Source organism: Lactuca sativa, chromosome 5 (genome assembly GCF_002870075.4).
Source record: "Lactuca sativa cultivar Salinas chromosome 5, Lsat_Salinas_v11, whole genome shotgun sequence".
NCBI lineage: Eukaryota > Viridiplantae > Streptophyta > Magnoliopsida > Asterales > Asteraceae > Lactuca > Lactuca sativa.
The window spans coordinates 139,265,451-139,286,046 of NC_056627.2; the positions used below are offsets into that span (position 1 = coordinate 139,265,451).

The window sequence follows — 20,596 nt, forward strand, 5'->3', positions numbered from 1 at the left end:
TGCCGAGGTCACCTACCGAGATCAGGAGTTTCCTAGAGTTGGCTGGTTATTATCGAAAATTTATTAGGGATTTCTCCAAAATCGTCGTGCCACTCACCAAGTTGACCCGGAAGGGTGTTGCTTTTTCTTGGGGCCCAGAGCAACAGACCTCCTTCGAGACACTTCGTCGAAGTCTATGCGAAGCCCCGATATTAGCCCTTCCGGAGGGGATGGAGCACTTCGTGGTGTATTGTGACACGTCGATATCAGGGTTGGGAGCAGTGCTTATGCAGAGGGGGCATGTGATAGCATATGCATCAAGGTAGCTAAAACCTCATGAGTCGAGGTATCCCACCCATGATCTGGAGTTGGGGGCGGTGGTGTTCGCCCTCAAGATCTGGCGTCACTATCTATATGGGGTTCGGCGTACCATATACACGGACCACAAGAACTTGAGGTACCTGATGGATCGGCCCAACCTGAATATGTGCCAGAGGAGATGGTTGGATGTGGTAAAGGATTACGACTGCAAGATCCTATACCACCGGGCAAAGCTAATGTTGTAGCCGATGCCCTGAGCCGTAGGGCGTAGGGCGCCCCGATGCGAAACGTTTGCCTGAGATTGACAGTGACGACACCAGTGTTGGACACCATTCGTGGGGCCCAGGCCGAGGTCGTTAGGCCAGAAAACCGTAAGAGAGAGCGGGTTATCGGGTAGGTATCGGAGTTCGTTACCGATAGCCGAGGGCTCATGACATTTCAGGGTCGGATTTGGGTACCGTTTGTGGGAGGCACGCGTACCATTTTGATGGAGGAGGTGCATTGATCGAGGTTCTCGATCCATCCCGGGGCTACTAAGATGTATTTGGACTTGAAGAAGGAGTATTGGTAGCCCTATATGAAGAAAGATGCCGCATGGTTCGTAGAGAGGTGCTTGACCTGTCGCAAGGTTAAGGCTGAGCACCAGCGTCCGCATGGTAAGTTGTAGTCGTTAGAGATTCCCGAGTGGAAGTAGGAACACATTACCATGGATTTTATCACCAAATTTCCGAGGACTGCTAGGGGTGTCGATGCAATTTGGGTGATTGTGGACAGGTTGACGAAGAGCGTTCATTTCCTTGCCATCAGTGAGAGCTCTTCTTCGGAGAGGCTGGCAGAGTTGTACGTGAGGGAGGTTACAAGTGATGCGAAAGGAAGATCGGTTGTGAGATTCTGAACGAGTAATGCAATATTTGAGTATGATGCCGTGAGTGTGAGATCAGTGGTTGAGGCATAACATCATGAAATTCTGTGATGGTGTACCGAGGTATCCGAGTATGATGTTCTTAATTCCAAATTATTTTGAGTTCTGAGTTAAGAGATGACAAATGGGTAGCGAGTATCTATGGTTCCGGTGGGAGCCCTAGATGTCCAGACTTTCCAATATAAACCTGATTATATGCCTTAGCTAAAGTGGTGACATTATCATCGTGAATAGAAATAAGTGTAATTAGCTTCATTCTTAATAAAATCTCATAAATCAAATTCTTTATACATTTAGTTTCTTTTCTAGTAGTAACTAAAGCAACAAATTTGGAATCTTTTTTACTCTATGATCTATACAAGTGCTCACGAGAGAACAATTCAAAATAATGACTTTTGATATAATACCTTTGTTAACTGTTTAATGCTCATTACAAGGATTACATCATCCTCTCCCATGTCTTCATGGAAAACTTAAATGCCAATAATTTCTTAGTTTCATCTACTGATTTTGATTAGTCCCAAAAATCACCATGTCATCTACATAGAAGCAAATGATCAATCATGCACCACTGGCAACATCAAATATATTATAAACACATTTGTCACGTTGGTTTAAGGTAAAAACACAAAGCAAAATGACCTTATCAACTTTTGGTGCCATTGTTTGGGCACTTGTTTTAGCCCATACAAAGATTTGGAAAGTTTAGACATCTTATGGTCATTAATGGGCATAACAAAACCTTCCAGTCTTTTCATATAAACTTTTCTATCAAGATCACCATTTAAAAAGACTGTTTTAACATACATTTGATGAATAACCAAATTGTGAATGCTCGCCAAGACAATCAGTAATCTAATAGTGGAAACATGTGGTACCGAAGCATATATGTCAAAATATTCGTCATCAGGTTTTTGTTTATACCCTTGAATGACCAACCAAGATTTTAACTTATGAGTTGTCACATCAACATTCATTCTCCTTTTGAAAATCCATTTTCAAACAAGTGGTTTAGAACATGGATGCAAATTTTATAACACCCAGGTCTTATTCTCAAGAATTAGCGACATCTCATCATCAATTGCTTCCATCCAAAACACAACATCTTGAGACTCTATGGCCTCTTGAAAAATATTTGGATAATCTTCAATGCTAAAACCATAAGAGTGTTGAAGATCAATTTAATCCCTTGAATTGTTCACTAAATATAGTTGGAAACCAGAATCAAAATTATTGGCAATTCGGCCACTTTTCCTTTTACGAATCTATGTGTTTTGGTACATCAACACCATCTAAACTTTCTGGATTTTTTACTTCATTGGTACTAAAAGTCAAATCCTTTAGCCATTGTACCAATGAAAATGTATGTCAACAAAAATTGCATCTCGTGACTTGATAACGGAGTTAATTGGAACCGAATCACCAGATTTTATTACATAGAACCTACGTGCATTGAAATTTTCCATATATCCAATAAATATATAATCAATTCCGTGTTCACCAAAAGTTTTACTTTTGGGTTCAAGTAGTTTTTACAGCAGTCTAACAACCCCAAACCTGAAAATAGCTCAAACTCGCTTTTTTCTTGAGCCAAAGTTCGTATGGGGGGTATTTGGTTCCTTTTATTTGGAACCCTATTTAATAAATAACAGATCGTTAACATGGCCTCTCCGAAATCCCCTCACTCGATCCTATGTAAGAAAACATCGAGTTTACCATATCTTTTAGAACTCTATTTTTGTGTTTGAATAATCTGTTTTGTTGAGGTGTGTATAGTTTTTTGGTTTCATTGATGATAATAATTGATTGAAAATAGTGAGGATCCATATATTACCCACCCCTATTAGTTCTCAGACATTTAACTGAATTACCCAATTGCAATTCCACTTTGGTTTTGTATATTTTAAACTTCTCCAAAGCTTCTTTTTAGCATGTATCAAGTATACATAGCAAAACCAAATGCAAGCATCAATAAATGTGACAAAAAACTTTTTATTAACCAAGGAAGGAGTGGAGAGGAAATAACAAAAGTCATTATGCACAAGTTCTAAAATAGCTGAGTTTTTATTAACATTAGGAAGAGGTTGTTTTTTTAACTTTTGTAAGCATTCATGTTTTACACTTTTCTGTGTTTATATCAAAGGATGGAATCAATCCATCCTTTGAAAACCATGCATCCTTCAAAAATTGACATGATCCAATCCAACACGCTAAATCATATAATCATATATTTTAGACGAAGATGGTGACATAAAAGAACAATTATGTAACACATTAAAACTTGTAAATAAAATTTACATGTAACATTCTATTATTCAAATATTCAAAACCAACAATCATGTCACATAAAGATAGGATATCCCTATCTGATTCATAAACTTGTTTATAACCATCTTAATTCAAACAATATCACCTTACCAGATTCTTTCGAATCTTAAGAAAAACAAAACATCAAAAAGTGTGACAAAATTTTCAAAAGTAACAAGACTAACAAATCCCACATTACAAATTTGGTATACTCGACGTATCTCCCATTTTGAGCAGGGAACCATTATCAAATGGTGTTAATGTTTCAAACCATCGTTTATCCTTGGAAACATGTCTTGTTGCCCCAGAGTCAATCCACTACGAACAATCATCATCATCATGTACATAGAAGGATTCAAGAATTAGTGAAACATAAATCTAGAAAGATATATCTAAGTTAGTCAAGAACAAACTCGTTTAACTTGGTTCTTAGATCTATTTTCACTTCCACATCCTCCAGAACCATTGTTGCTTAGTTTCTCACGACACTCTCACTTGCAATGTTCCACATTGTTGCATCACCAACACACAAACTCCTTTTTCTTTTTGTTGGATTTATTGGGAACATCTTGCTTACGTTTCTTGTCGTGTCCTATAACTGGAGTTTATATAATTGTTTGCAACTATATTAACATATGGTTGTCCATATTCAAATTTCCCTTTATTTTTATCATTTTGTTATGCCTAAAGAAACTCTTTAATGTGACAATGAATACCAAATTGAATATATGATAATTCCTCATTTTGATGTTTTAGGTTATGGTTGAAATCTTTCCAAGGTGGCCGTAATTTGTCAATCACATTTGACACAACAATGGATGCATCCATGTTTGTGTTAAGAAGTTTGAATTGATCCAAGTCTATGATAGACCTTGAATCAATCATCTTATAATTATTAAGATCACTTACCATAAACTTTTTGCTAGAATAATCTTCAATGATGTATTTTGATTCAATGGTATCCCATAATTCCTTCGCACTTTCGATGGTTTGCTAGATATCATATAAAGAATTACATACACTTGACATAACAATAGATTCATCCATTATTATGTTGTGAAGTTTGAATTGACCAAAGCTTCAAAGGATTTCATTGTATTGTTTCATGACAAACCTTGAACCAATCAACTCATAATTATAAAAATAGCTAACTAGAAACTTTTTGCTAGAAGCATCTTCAACAATGTATTTTGATTCAAGGGTGTCCTATAAATCCTTTGACCTTTTGATAGTTTGGTAGATATGAAATAAAGAATATGCATAAATAGTAATGGTTATTGTAACATCCGGATTTCTAGGTACATTATTATTCATTTATTTTGGAGATTTTGGAGGGACTCGGCGAGTTGACGCTTAAACTCGCCGAGTAGGATCGCGAATTCTATACGGGTTAATGACCGAACTCGGCAAGTCGACTAGTGGACTCGGCGAGTCCGTGTTGTTTAATGAAGCCCTAATTCCCAGGGTTTGGGACCTATTTAAAGGGGCTTATAGCCACCATTTGCGGCTACCAGACCCCTAAGTGAAACCCTAAGAGATCTAGAAAGTTTGTGAGGAAGAAGAGGTCATTTTTGATCTTTGTGTGGGTGTTTTTGCAAGATGAAGGTGACCAAGGCAAGAGGGAACTGAAGAGGGTGATATTCTATGGATTTCAGAGCCTAGGGACTTCATATTGAGGTATATAGTCGATCCTTCTTCAGCTTTGGTATATATTCGATCCTTCTTCAGCTTTGGTGTTAATCTTTGAGAATTAGAGTTTCTAGCCCCTTTAGAGTATATTGAAGATCAATTGGTCCCTTGTTGTGTTTATAATTTGGATCTGGATCCAAAGAGGTCCAGAGACCTTAACTCCTTGATCTTTTTGGGTGTCATTGGGAGTTATGAGCTTATGGTGGTATATTGAGGCCATTTCTTCAAATAGAGCCATTAGGTCCTTGCATGGGAATCAAGATCCAAATTTACGTGTTTATATTGATTAAGGAGGCCAGATCTATGGGTTAGAAGAACGAATCTGACCTCAGGAGGTCATTTGAGTTTGAGCATGGCATGAACTTGCCGAGTCCAAGAACAGACTCGGTGAGTAGGATAGTTTTTCCCCATGAATCGCACAGTTGGTGACTCGCTGAGTTGGGGAAGTAACTCGGTGAGTCAATGGGGGTTTTGAGGACTTGAGTTCATGAATGAACTCGCCGAGTCATAATTGTGCACTCGGCGAGTCTGGTCAAAGGGTTGATCGTTGACTATTGTGGACTATTAGGGTTTGGTTAACAATTGGACTTGTGCACTGTTTGAAGGGTAAAATGGCCTTTTAGCCTTCTTAAAGGACGTGTGAGGATTTAGTCTAACCTGGAGAGCCGTTATTAATTGAGATGATCGTTTTCGTGTGTAGGCTGAGGCTAGATCAGTGTTACGCGAGCGAGATACTTCCGAGACATCCGAGGTGAGTCTTCTCATTGTATTTTACCTTGAGTGGTAATTAGAGTTATGTAACAGAGTTATTGTATGCTTTATATGTGATGTGTTGCATTGCATTATTTCTATGTGATTTATGCCGGGTGTATATCAGGGTATATCAGAGTTAGAACCGGAAGGTTCACAGAGTTAGGACCAGAAGGTCCACAGAGTTAGGGCCCAAGGGCCCACATAGTTATAGTCTCGAGTGGCTAGTATGTGCTATGCGTGGTATTTTGGGGAACTCATTAAGCCTCGTGCTTACAGTATTTTGTGTTATGTGTTTCAGGTACTAGTGAGGATCGCGGGAAGGCACCGTCATGATCAGTAGACAGACGCGGAGTTTTATTTATATGATATGATCTTGGGATTTTTTACTTATGTTTGAATATATGAAACAATGTGTCTTATAATATTGTGAATTAAATGATTTTTAAAAATGTGAAAATTTGTTTGAAATTTTACGGTGTTACAGTTATCCCACTAACTCATCCTTCTGGGTTACTCTAATTTCTCATCTTCAATAACCTCCAACATGGGGTTACTCAGTGCATACTCCACCTTCAACATAGTCATCATAAAGTGCATCTTCCTCTGCCAGCACCTGAAGTCATTCCCTTCAAAATTATACAGTTTGTAGAACCTAAAATTCATATCCCTAATTGACTCAACCATAACCACCAATAGTAAATATCATTCTCTTGTTAGAGCCAGTATAAACTAGTGTACACAGAAAAATAGGGTAATGGTGGTATGGAAATCCAGATTGCTTGTGGATGGTGTAAGATCACTTTTTGAATTGAAATTTCAACCCTATGTCTAGGTATCATAGAGTCAAATATATGATAATCTACAAGGAAACCTTCAATTCTAGGTATAGAAACGAAAGCAATATTATTAGAGAATTGTGAAATTTCAGTGACAATAGAGAACCAAAACTTATTAATAAATCATATCCTTCTTCTTTCCACATAAACTTTGTATATAGCATATGAAAAATGGGGATTACAGTTGAATTAATTTTACACATTTAATGTTTAATTGAAATCATTCAGTCGTTTTGATAACTGTGGAAACTGCCATTTTACCATAACTTGATCATTAAGTAAAATTTGTATTCAATAATCCAAAATTGACAAAGTCGTCATATTTACCTTCGCTACTTGCCATTCTAAAATCAAACTGGTCTTATATAAACTTGCACCCCGCAATGCCTAACTTATATTAAAAATAATTAATAATTCTTCTGGCACTCGTATTAATTTTAGTTACATTTAAATGTCTGGTGACACTAAAATTGCCATATATATATATATATATATATATATATATATATATATATATATATATATATATATATATATTGTGTGTGTGTGTGCGCGCACGCGTGTGTGTGGCTAAGATCTTTTCCCAACTAATTTTCCCGCGAAGAACTATTAAAATGGGAACTATATTGTGATAATTTAAAAAACAACTACTTAATGCATTAAGTCATGTAAATTTTTATTCAAAAATCATGCATATATAAAAGAGTGCATATGTGCAAAAATGTAAAATTGCACGTATTCCTAAAAGGTGCACATATGCACTCTTGGTATATGTACATTTTTTGAATAATTTTTTTCGAAAGTTGTTAGATAAGTTCAACCTACAACATTAAGTCACTTTTTTTGTATAAAAAAATGACATAAAGGAGTTAGCATTTTAAGAGTGGTTCCTAGAAAATATTGGTTTGCAGAAAGAAACAGATCATATATATATATATATATATATATATATATATATATATATATATATATATATATATATATATATATATATATATATATATATATATATATATATATATATATATATATATATATATATATATACTAGCCGTCTACCCGCGCAAAGCGGCGGGCGGCGAATAATTTGATTTCTTTAGAGTTAAAGCCATTTTGCGTTCACTTCGAGAAATGAATATTAAATGACATATATTTTTCAAGAGCATTACCATACCATATTAAGGGGGTGTTTGGCTAAGCTTTTTTTAAAACAACTTATTAGGTTCCACATCACTATAAGTTAAAAAAGTGTTTGGATTAAAATAAATTATTCTGGTGGGGAACCTCTAATACGTCATTTTTTTCATAAGTTACCCTACACTTACTTATTAACTTATAAGCTAATAAACTAATAAACAATAAACTTTTTTGCCAAACACCCCCTAAATGGTTATTACTTCCATTTATACATACCCAAACCACTTGTACTGTTTATCGTCCTCTTTTTTTTCCTCCGTTTTCCTTAATTCTTTTATTAATTTAATGTCCTACTAAGTAAAATGCTAAAATATATAAATAATAGTTTATAAAAATAAACCTTTAGAATATCAGGTGTTGTGATTCAAAAGTCGATAAATAGACCTTTGAGAAGACCAAAATACTCAGGTGTCAACTTGTTCATTATGATTTTAAACCAAGTTTGGTCACAAATTAAAACATTTTCAATGATGGTATGTAATTCAAGGATTCATATTGATTTAGGTTCTCGAAACCTTAAAATATTGAACAAAATCTATATAGAACCTTATAATAAGGACAATAATCACCGTAATCAGGAAGTCTATGTGATGAAACTTGATAGTATAAGGACCAATGATGAAAAAGGTTTCATTTTTAGACTAAACAAGATGAAAAATATACAAACTACCTTAATCATGTCAAATATTGTGTTTAACCGTTCTTTATTGCAAAAGTAAGATGCCAAGATATACAAACTAATGATAATACAATGTTCTAACTGGCCCTCTTGGTTGAGTTCTTTGAACCTGCAAAGCCAACACATTAAAGAAACATAGTAAAAACATTTTTAGGAACAAACCTGATATAATAAAACCTTCACCCAATATATTTATAAGATAAAAATACAAAAAATTAAAAATAAAGAAATCAATTACAAGTAAGGATTAAAATAAAACCTGTTAAGAAAGAGTCATCTGTAGGAGGGATATATGAATCAACATGTATTTTCTGATGGTTTCAAATTTTGAATTATCCGAAATTCAGGGAAGGAGATAAAATTTGTTGAGAAATATAAGGATTCAAAACACATGTTAAATTTTAATATTATTTTATTGATGACTACTTGTACTATTAGCTTAATAATTTGAACGTCTTAAAAAAATAATATTATTATATTCAATCTATTTTTAGAAACAGTGAGATTTCTTTTATAAGATAGTATATATATATATATATATATATATATATATATATATATATATATATATATATATATATATAGAGAGAGAGAGAGAGAGAGAGAGAGAGAGAGAGAGAGAGATTAAATCGTCATAATAAGCCTTTTGTAAGTCAAATAAATTTCAGTCACTATATATCTTACCTTTTGGACACATATTTTTCATGCAGCTAATTCGAATATAAGATTTAGTCACATAAAAGTAAAATTCGTCACCTTACATGTCTTTGGTTCTCCTTTAATAACCGTCATAAAGTAAATATGCATATCAAATAAAAAGTATTATAAATGATGACATTTTTGCTATAATTTTCGATCGAGACAATACCTGTCACTATTCTTATGTAAAACCGTTGCTAAGGTTATATGGTGTGAGGTTTGATTTGCAATGGCGACACATTTTGTGTTAAATATGACAAAAATAATCCTTGAAATTAGTTAGGACCTTTAGTGACAAAAAAATATAAAAACTGTCAGCATCTTGTTTTTAGATACCGTCACCACGAGTCAATTTTGTATTAGTGAGACCCACTAACTACTCTCTAACTTTTGACAAGTGGAAAAAATCTCCCTTGACATTCATTGTTCTCATATTTAATAAAATTTGACAATCCTCTTATGAAACTTATCCTTTTCATACGTTAACCCTAATAACACTTTTTTTTAACTAATTGGTCATTGACTAGGTCAATATTATTATTCACGTTTACTTTTAGGCAAAAATAGATTCTCATCTATATTCTTCTCAACACTTGAAGTCTAAATAAAATGTAAATTGAAATTTGTATTTTAAATCTACAACGTTTCTATTAAAGTTATTATTTTGTTTTATTTTCTTTTTACATTTTATTTAATTATTTTATTTTACTAATTTACACATGAAAAAATCTAGCCCAAAATTTAGGATGTTATAGTCCATGGAACGATACACCAAGTGTTTGTGACTCGATTCAGTAAAAGGTAAATACAATTTTATAAAGTATTTGTCTCTCTTTAAGGACATATAACTACTTTAAGTGTTAAATGAGAATAAATATAAATTTGTCAGGAGGTTGTTTGGTGATCTCACAGCTTATGCTAAGCATGTTTTGTAGGAGTATGCACAAGTGGTAAGCCTAGAAAGGCAAGACAATTCTATATATTCAACTTTGAAGTTACATATTCTTTACAAACTATATTTGTACATCTCGAGGTGCATGATCTCGCGAATTACTTCTGAATAAATTCAGAAATCATATGTAAGAACTATAGTATTTCGTAATTTATTGGAAAATCCACTGGAATTGTAGATTTGGGAAATGACAAAAAAGTGGTGTACCGTCTAGTCACACTGAATAAATTCAGAAATCATATGTAAGAACTATAGCATTTCGTAATTTATTGGAAAATCCACTGGATTGTAGATTTGGGAAATGACAAAAAAGTGGTGTACCGTCTAGTCACACAATATTGGCAATGATATCGTTTAACATGCAAAAGATTCACAATCTTATTAATTTTATTATGATCCCTACCAGCTGCTTTCGAGCTCTATACCGGCTATCGATCCTCATATCAAAGTGAAACGATGAACCCTCTACTATTCCATCCTCAATAAGAATTAGCAAACGATGAATTGGCGGTGTTACTCCCTCTATTACTTAAATATTTATATATCTTTATTGTACATGTAATCCTTTGTTGCATCTACTAGTCTATAAATGTTATCTTTTTTGTATTTGAAAATTCTCAAACATCCCAAACCGTGATACTTCTAAGTGTGATATGGCCATAGATCTTAATTGTTACATAGAACATAATGAAAGAAAAATCATCTTAAATGGACATCGTATAAAAGAGTTATGAAGGTTAACTGTTAAGTCATTTTTCATATTTTTCACCGATAAACCTATTTCTGACTTAAAAAGTGTGACTTCATGCCTCCAAATTAGGAGTGCGATATGTATATGGATAAACCTTATTACAAAGAATACAATAAAAAAATCCAGCCCAAAAAAACTTTGTTTGAAAGAGTTACGAATGTTCAAATTTAGGAAAAAAACTACATTTTCACATGCTGCATTTGCAAAAATCCACATAGATTCTCATAAATGACATAGATTTTCGCAGATGGTAGCCTGCAAAAATCACTGTTATTTTGGTCATTTCCCTTTTTTTAGCTATTCATGGAAAAACCTTTAAAAAGTTATTACAATCATTTTAGTGATAAAATATTGATGTTAAAGAAACAAAGGGAAATCTGCTTAACATGCCCTACATTTTCGCTCTATTAACAAGAAAGTCACCCCTAATTTATTTATTTATTTATTTTGCAATTTAACCATTGAAACATGTAAACACTTGCAAAACATCCCTTATAACATGTTAGTGTCTATTTTAATGGTTAAATTGCAAATAAAAAAAAATAAAACAAATAATAATGGATGATTTTTTTTCGTTAATATGGTTAATGTTTAAGGGCATTTCTATAAATTTTCTTTTTTTATATATATTATATTTATTTGAATAAAACTTATAGTTATTTGTTAAAAAACTCAATATATAGATAATTTTTTTTATTAAAAAACACAATAATGATAATATATATCATTTTTGGAATTTTTTATTCTCTTAAATAAATATCTTTACGGCAACCCTAAAGATGTCATCTATATATTATATAAACGAAGAGGACTTTGTTGATTTGTCGAAAAAAATACATTTGTAGGCCAAATGTTACTTCATTGTTGAATTTTTAGATATTGGATGGAAAACGTTTACCATAAAATTACAACGTACCGATGATCCTTTCACAATCAGATGACACCTCATAGATAAAGTTTGTCGGATGTTGTTATTCCTAATTAGAGTTCCATTATACACATTATGTGCCTTAGAAATATTATTATTGTGTTTTTTTAATAAGAAATATTAGTTTTTTTAGTGAATCAATGTTGATGGTATCTTTATTTTATGTTTTTTAATAAATAAATATAAGATTTCTAAAAATAAATTTAGTATATATAAAAAGAAAATCTCAAAAAATATTTTTAAGTTTTAACCTTATTAATAAAAAAGTCATTTATGATTTATTTATTTATTTATTTATTTTGCATTTAAATCATTAAAACCGACGTTAACCAATTACAAAGGTTTGTTTTGCAAATATTTACCATTTCAATAGTTAAATTAAGAAAAAAAAAAGTGAAATTTAAACGATTGAACCAAAATATAAACAAGTTTTTATAAACCTTGCAGAAACAAAATCCTAAATTTGAATTCCGAACAAAAAAAAGGATGGCTTGACAAAAAGAAATACTGGTTTTGCAAGCCGACAAATGCAACAAAGACCATAAATTGTGTTAGGGGGAGAGGGAGAGAGTTGACTATGTCCACTGCGATTTTCTACATTCGTCTCTAGCCTCGCAAACATTCGCAATTTGCAGTTTATTGTTTGATTTCTAACTCTTTAATTTCGTAAATCTGAACTCAAGTCCAAATTTACCGATCCAAATCAGCACCATTTGATAGGTACGATTGTCTTTTGAATAGAAAATTTCACTTATCAAGAGAAAATGAAGTTGGGATTTCAAAGATAGACTATTTTGTTCTTGATTTTGCTTCATGTCAATTTAGATTTCGGTAAGCATCTCCGAATTCTGTTTGATATTATTAGGATCGAGTTTTGAGAAATAGAATTTAACGGAGGTTCCATTTAGGTTTAAATATATTTTCTGCTTGTGATATTGCTACTTTGTTTTGGTAGTGTCTTGCTTAGGATTTATGATGCAAACTGTTACTAGATGATGATCCAACGTGAATCTTCATTCAGCCTGTAGATTTTACGAAGTAATATTTGGGTCTCACTTTTGTTCTCTGTTTTTGATCGATTACTAAAACATGTCTGATCTAAAACGGTTTGAACACCTCAAAATACAACTACAAGCAATAAAATCTGCAACCAACAACTTTGCTGAAGACCATTGCATCGGAAGAGGAGGATTTGGGAAAGTTTACAGGGGAGAACTCGGCCATTTGGAGGGTCATACAGTGGTTGCTTTAAAATGTTTAGATCGGGCATTTGGGCAAGGGGATCGTGAGTTTTGGAATGAGATCCTTATGCTTTCTCTTTACAAGCATGAAAATATTGTGTCTCTTTTAGGGTTCTGTGATGATGATGACAAGAAGATCCTTGTGTACGAATATGCATCTAAGAGAGGTCTTGACTTGTATCTAAACAGCCACGATCTAACCTGGGTTAGACGCCTTAAGATATGCATTGGGGCAGCCCGCGGACTATCGTACCTTCATGATTCTGAGTCTGCTGGGACACAACAAAGAGTATTGCATCGAGATATCAAAAGTTCCAATATCCTATTAGATGAAAATTGGAATGCTATGATTGCAGATTTTGGTTTATCCAAATTTTGCCCTGCTAACCTGCAATACTCGCTTATTTTCTCCAATCTTGTCGGCACGTTTGGGTATTGGGACCCGCTATATGTAGAGACAGGGTTATTAACAAAGGAATCTGATGTTTACTCTTTTGGTGTGGTGTTATTTGAAGTTTTGTGTGGGAGGTTGTGTACTGACAACTATGACAAATCTCAATCTTTTACTGAGTTGGTACGAAAGCATTACAAGCAGAACAACCTAAATGAAATTATTTTTGGTGATATAAAGGATGAAATAAACACTAATTCTTTAAAGGTGTTTTCAACAATTGCTTATCAATGTTTGAAGAGAGACCGTGACAAACGTCCATCAATAAACGAGATCCTAATAACGCTAGAAACTGCACTTGAATATCAGGTACGTCTGATTCATCGATTCACTCATACTTTTTATAATTTTTTTTTGAACAACCATACTTTTTATAATTATCTTAGTCTATTTTTTCATTGGAATGGTAGAAAGATGTGTTGTGAACAAAATTTATATTGAAGTGAACGGTTAACAAGTAATAACTTTAGATACGATTAGCACATCATTCGTTTTGTGATTTGATATTATCATGTTTTCATTCAATGTAACAGAATGATCCATGCTTGTTAACGGTTTCATCACACCCTAAAAGGATGCCTATCAAAAATAAGTTTAAACACCTCGAAATACAACTTGAGGCTATAAAATTAGCAACCAATGATTTTGCTGAACACAATTGCATCGGGGTAGGCGGATTTGGGAAAGTGTATAAGGGACAACTTATCCATTTGGAGAGGCATACCACGTTTGCTTTTAAACGTTTCGGAAGTACACTTGGACAAGGAGATCCAGAGTTTTGGAAGGAGATCATAATGCTTTCCCTTTACAAGCATGAAAATATTGTTTCCCTCCTAGGGTTTTGTGATGAAAGAGGCGAGAAGATTCTTGTGTATGAGTATGCATCAAAGAGAAGTCTCGACTTGTATCTTAACAAAGATTTAACATGGGTTACCCGCCTTAAGATATGCATTGGGGTGGCTCGTGGACTAGTGTACCTTCACAATCCTCCTAGGACCCACCAAAAAGTTATTCATCGGGATATTAAAAGCTCCAACATCTTATTAGATGAAAACTGGAATGCTAAGATCACAGATTTTGGTCTATCCGAATTTGGTCCTACTAGCCAACAATACCCTTTTGTTGTCTTGAATGTTCTTGGGACATATGGGTATTGTGATCCCCTATATGAAAAGACGGGGTTTCTAACAGAGGAGTCAGATGTTTATTCCTTCGGTGTGGTTTTGTTTGAAGTATTATGTGGTAGGTTGAGTATGCACAACGTTAATGATAAGCATCAAGCTTTACCATTTTTGGTGCAAAAGTGTTATGAACAAAATAACCTAGATGAAATTATTTATGGCAGTATAAGGGATCAAATAAATCCTAGTTCATTGAAGGCGTTTAAAACAATTGCTTATCAATGTTTGAACAAAGAACGAGAAGAACGCCCACTAATGAAGGAGATTGTGAGAGCCCTTGAAACTGCACTCAGATATCAAGTACGTTTCTTACTTTCCTTTCTTTTTACTTACTTTTATAATCATTTTGATCTATTTTCTCATTATAATTTCTAAAAGAGTAATGAAAAAGATGTGTTGGGAACCAAAATTTAGATTGATTTATGTTTACTACTTATTAATACAAGAAATGAAAAAGAACACATGAATTTTGTCATAATTAATTGGTTAATGATAGTTTTAACTTTGGGATGGACCATGCTTATTACTGAATTTTTTCCAACCCCAAATGTCATTTCTTAATACCTGTGCAGTTAATAGAAGTTTATAGGGTGCATATCATAAGGATTTGGTGGATGGGAATTGCTACTAGCTTATAACATTGATCTATGGCTTAAATAAAATATATCATATTTTTCTTTCTTTTCATTAGTACAAACTGATGAAAGTTGTTGCTTTGTAGGGCTTATGATATCGATATTATGGAATTTGACAGCTGGTTTTTCAACAGCTTTAGAAAAGCTCAAACCAGTGAATGTTCTTTCAGTTAGTTGATTCAACATGTGTACTTCAACTAGTATATGTATATTGCAGCTTATTTGCGCCTTTACATTCTTAATCATGTTTTGTAACACAAAGCTTCCTCTGACCTCTACAATGATATATTGATATTATTATAAGTTTAATTTGGATTGAACAAAACTGCACATTTTTTTACCTGAATCTTTTACTTGCTTTTGATCTGGTGGTTTTAGAGGATAAAAGTTAGACATCCTTTGACCATTAGAAAGTTCTCTTTCTTCTTGCAGTTAGTAAGAAGATCAACAATTCTGCTAAAATTTTCAGTATAGAAAAAAGATAAGGCATGAAAAATCCTAACATCTGAGATGGATTTAGGCATTAGACATGATTTTATTTCTTCAACCTTGCAAGGATCCCATGGATTAGATTCCTTCCTTTGAGACCACATACCAAAGAACATTACCTGAGGTAGATAAAAACACACTCACGTTTTATGAGTATCTTTGTTGTGTTTCTCTTCAACCGTAGAACCATTTAAAGTACAAAAGCAAATTAGTGTTTTCTTAAACTACCAGGTTACAACCCGTGTAAACCATGGGTAAAAGATTTATAACGATATAAGTAAAGTAAGATTCTAATTTGAGAAACAAACAAAAGTACATTGCTATATTTTGCATTTTCTCTTCTATTGGATGATTTGGATCTAGAAATATAGCGTCTATTAAGAGTGCACCCTAAATTCCATCGATAGCAACCAATTTTGACAATCTCCCCTCAAATTTTGCAACCAAGTTTAGTAACTTAATAGTAAACATTGCACCAGGGGCATCTAAGTTAAGATTTGACAACTTCCTCATTATATGTGTCGCCATTTAGAATCTGTGAAAAAAGTTAAAAATCTTAGTTTTATTTATTTAATTTTATGTAAATGACAATAAAAACTAAAAAAAAGTTAAACTCTGTTTAAAACTGAATTATTGGTATTTAAACAATTTTAATACTAAAATTAACAATTTGCGTTTTGTGCTATTGTTGTAAACAATTAAATACATATAATTTACACAATCTCCCTTTTACATAAATGAAATTGCAAGAAATAGCAAAATAGTTATCTTTTTTCCGATACAAGAATATTCTCTAAATTTATTAATAACAACAATGTTCTAAAACTTTTTACCATAATGGCATATAGTCAAAAAAATTTGTTGCTATTACCAATTTGTAATCGACAATGTACTTAATACTATAACACCCTGCTAAAGCGGATACACGAGACGCGACAGTACAAAGGGTCTCATAGCAAATGTTAAAAGACAACGTCAATCATAGCATTAAAAAGCATTATAGTTTACAATGAGTTTGAACAATCTTAAAAAAATTACAATATATTTGAAAAATAACACATGCGTAATGCTTCTACTAGTGTTGTGTCTCTATTTGCCACTTATTAGACGTGTTGCTGAAAAAGCATGTAAAATAAGCGGTCAACTGCTGAAATAGTTGGTTAGTTCACAGATTTACAAAAAATAGTTGTATATGAGTCATAACCAGAGTTTTAATAAAGTTTCCATAAATGGAAGTTCGTTGTTGAGATGAGTAACAAGTTTACAAACTGTAGTTCATTGCTAAAATGAGTAAACAAGTTCATTGCTATGAGTAAACAAGTTCAGTGTTATATTGAGTAAACACGTTCATTACTATAATGAGTAAACAAGTTTGCATAACAAAGTTCATTGCTATCATGAGAAATAAAGCCCGTTAACATCAGGAGAAACAACGTTTGATGCAAACATAAGGAACAAAGTTGGTATGTGCATAATGAACAAACCATGAGTTCACAACCTAAGTCTAATGACCAAGTATCGTCTTGAATACTATGTCTATCGCTAACATAGGGAGAAATATTGTAAAATGAACTCCCCGAGTGTGGGAATGAGAACTTGTATACCTCCTAATAGTGCTATCCACAATGACCATAGGCTCAAAAGAGTTAATGAGTAATGTGAAACATTCTACGAACTTAACCACAATAAGGCCTCATGAATCAAAATAACGTACACATACATACCAAAATATAGCAACCAAGTTTGATAGAAGTCAATTTAAATACAACGACCAGCAAATAGTTTTTGGACATGCTTTTCCATCCCAAATCATAAAAACCGAAAATAGGGGCTGTGAATACTCACAATGATATGTGAAGGTGTTTGTGATGCCTTGAGCTAATTTCTCGCACGTCTTACTATCAATTCCCTATGATAATATTACCCACTAGTAAGTCGCTAGTCGAAAATCTAACACTACTATACTTAATTTCTACAATATAATTATTTTTGTCAAAATTAGGTTTCGTATAATTTGCAAATACTTTTCTGTAAAATTCAGATGTCTATATACCAATTGCAAATACTTGTTAACATTTGCAAGTGACAAATCCCATTTTGTGTTATTGTTTGAAATGTATTTTAGCACTTTTGGAAGGGTTTTACAAGCTAAAAATCCAAAAACTAAATCAAATAAGTTCTAAAATGTACAAACCTTATATTTCAGTTCTTACTGTAATTTAGAACCACCTTGTAATTCTTCATGATTTTTAAATATGATTAACTATTTTTCTACCATTTAATTCCTTCAAAATATCATAAAACCTTGAAAAATACTAAGCAGTTATGCAAAATTGCCAATATTTTTATACAACTATTATACACTGTATATAAGATGGGAAAAATGTCAAAAGTTGTTTTCATACAATGGAGTCTAACTTTCATGATTTATGTGTATATAATGTAAGAAAAATAGAATAAATAGAAAACAGTTAAGATAATTCCTCAAAAATCATGTACAACTGTTTTATAATGCATATAATATGTGAAAAATATCAAAAGTGATTTTCAAACAACGGAGTTCGATTTATGGATTTATGGGTGTTTAATATTAGGAAAACAAAATAAATATAATAAAGTGTAGATAAAAGTCACTAGCTTTATATTTGGAATCCTACTATAATGGAAGATGTCCCGGTAAATTTGTATGCTTTTTAGATAATTGTAGCTATTTTCTATTAATTGAACTCCTTAAAAATTCATTAAATATTGGAAAAATAGAGAAATGTTATGGAAAAATCTATAAAATTTTATATAGAGTTTTCATAATGTCTAGCACGTTTGAAAAGTATTAAAAGTTGTTTTTCAATAGAAGAATCAGATTTTATAATTTACTTGTGTTTAATAACAAGAAAATCAAAATAAATATCAAACAGTTTTGAAAATTTCTGAAACTTTTATTACAATCATATCTAACCAAAGTGTAATGCGTGAAAAAATTTCAAGTTATTTGAATGACCATAACCTGGTTTTGAAATTTTGTAATGATTAAAGCCACAAAAATCAAAATAATTATCAAAAAGTGTCAATCTCTAATGAAAATTTATGTTGAATGTCTACGACCCTTAATAGCAGTCCTGTAAAAGGTTGAGTGCTTTCTGACCTCGGGAACTATTTTATGTTGATTTTTCACTCTAAAGTTTAATAATTTTGTTTTAAATAAAATAAAATACATTTGAATCTCAAAATTTCCACAAAAGCTCTTCATACCATTCCTAAACTGAGAAATATCACACTTAATTATTTGAGGTCATTTAGATGCATTTTTAAATAAATGAGTACATGATCATTACTACGTCACATCTTTTAGTTCTTTTGATGAATCTATGAAAACAAAACCCATGAAGTAAACATCAATCATATGCAATATGATCCAAATCACATGCATGGAGTTAAAATATGTTATTGGTAGTTTAGAAAAGATTTATATATAAAAGACTTAAAATAAGAAGAAGAAAGTGTGAAAATCATCATTTTTGATCTTGCAGGTGCACTTTCTTTGATTTTAACTTAGGTTTGATCATCCATTCTCACCATTTTCATGACATGAAACATGTTTTGGTGAGAATTGACAAACATTAAAATCAAATATTGTTTACAAGCAAAAGAAGGCCTTATAACATCAAGATAGAAGAGAGAAATACTTAAAAACTTGTAAATATTGTTATGGATCTTCAAGAGATGTATGTTCTTTATCATTGATTACTAAGAGACCTCAAGAATATCAAAATATCTCATAAATTCGGTTGTTAAAGGGTACGATTTTAGAATTTAAAAACACTCAAATCAAATATTGTTTACAAGAAAAAGAAGGCATTAAAACATCAAGATAGAAGAGAGAAATACTTACAAAATTGTAAATATTGTTATGGATCTTCAAGAGATGTATGTTCTTTACCATTGATTGTTGAGAGACCTCAAGAATATCCAAATATCTCTTAAATTCGGTGGTTAGAGGGTTATGATTTTAGAGTAAAAGTTAAGGGGAAGTAAAGAGAGTTTTTCTAGAGAGTGAGTGAATAGTGTTGTGTTTTTGTGGAAAATAAAGTGAAGAGAGAGCGTGGGTGTGGACGAATATTTGATGAGAGAGGGAAGGAAAATGGTTGATTTCTTTTATAAACTTTGCAATTGAAAATTGCTTTTATAAACTATGTATGTAACCTAGTCATTAGTTTTAGGATTTATATATCATAAATTATAATTTATAATTAAAATTATTTATTGTTACATAATATAATTTATGTCTCATGACTTGTGAATAATTAAAGGTGTTATATATAATATAAAACTTTGTGGGAAATTTATATTTTATAAACCTTCCATTCATTTTATAAAATTTTGCCATTGTTATTAAATTTGGACAATTTAAAATATCATAATGGATATAGAATATATTGAACTGTTTTAGACCAAATAAAATTGTTAAACACAATAATGAATTTAGTTTAGCATTTTAGATACTCTACTTGATCAATATAAATACTTATATTTTGTAGCAAGTTATATAATTATATTTTTCGGCATTCTATATAGTGGTTAAGCGATTC

At 32.2% G+C, this 20,596-nt stretch overlaps 1 protein-coding gene across 2 annotated transcripts; it reads left to right on the forward strand.

Annotated features, from left to right (window-relative positions):
• Positions 1 to 12,548: 12,548 nt before the first annotated feature.
• On the forward strand, positions 12,549 to 15,861 carry LOC111875853 (probable serine/threonine-protein kinase PBL12). 2 transcript variants are annotated; one of them, XM_042902573.2, is made up of 4 exons: positions 12,549 to 12,733; positions 12,969 to 14,014; positions 14,239 to 15,186; positions 15,608 to 15,861. In XM_042902573.2, the coding sequence occupies exons 2-4, from the start codon at positions 13,103 to 13,105 to the stop codon at positions 15,614 to 15,616; spliced, it is 1,869 nt and encodes a 622-aa protein (XP_042758507.2). In that variant the 5' UTR covers positions 12,549 to 12,733; positions 12,969 to 13,102; the 3' UTR covers positions 15,617 to 15,861. The 2 variants fall into 2 exon arrangements, with proteins under 2 accessions (XP_042758507.2, XP_052620268.1); XM_052764308.1 differs by having other exon boundaries at positions 12,549 to 14,014.
• The last annotated feature ends 4,735 nt before the right edge of the window (positions 15,862 to 20,596 follow it).

Excerpts from the sequence above, each read along its gene's own strand:
- LOC111875853 (XM_052764308.1), top strand. The coding sequence starts at position 13,103 with ATGTCTGATCTAAAACGGTTTGAACACCTCAAAATACAACTACAAGCA. Across the intron at positions 14,015-14,238 it reads AAACTGCACTTGAATATCAG|AATGATCCATGCTTGTTAAC; the intron begins GTACGTCTGATT and ends TCAATGTAACAG.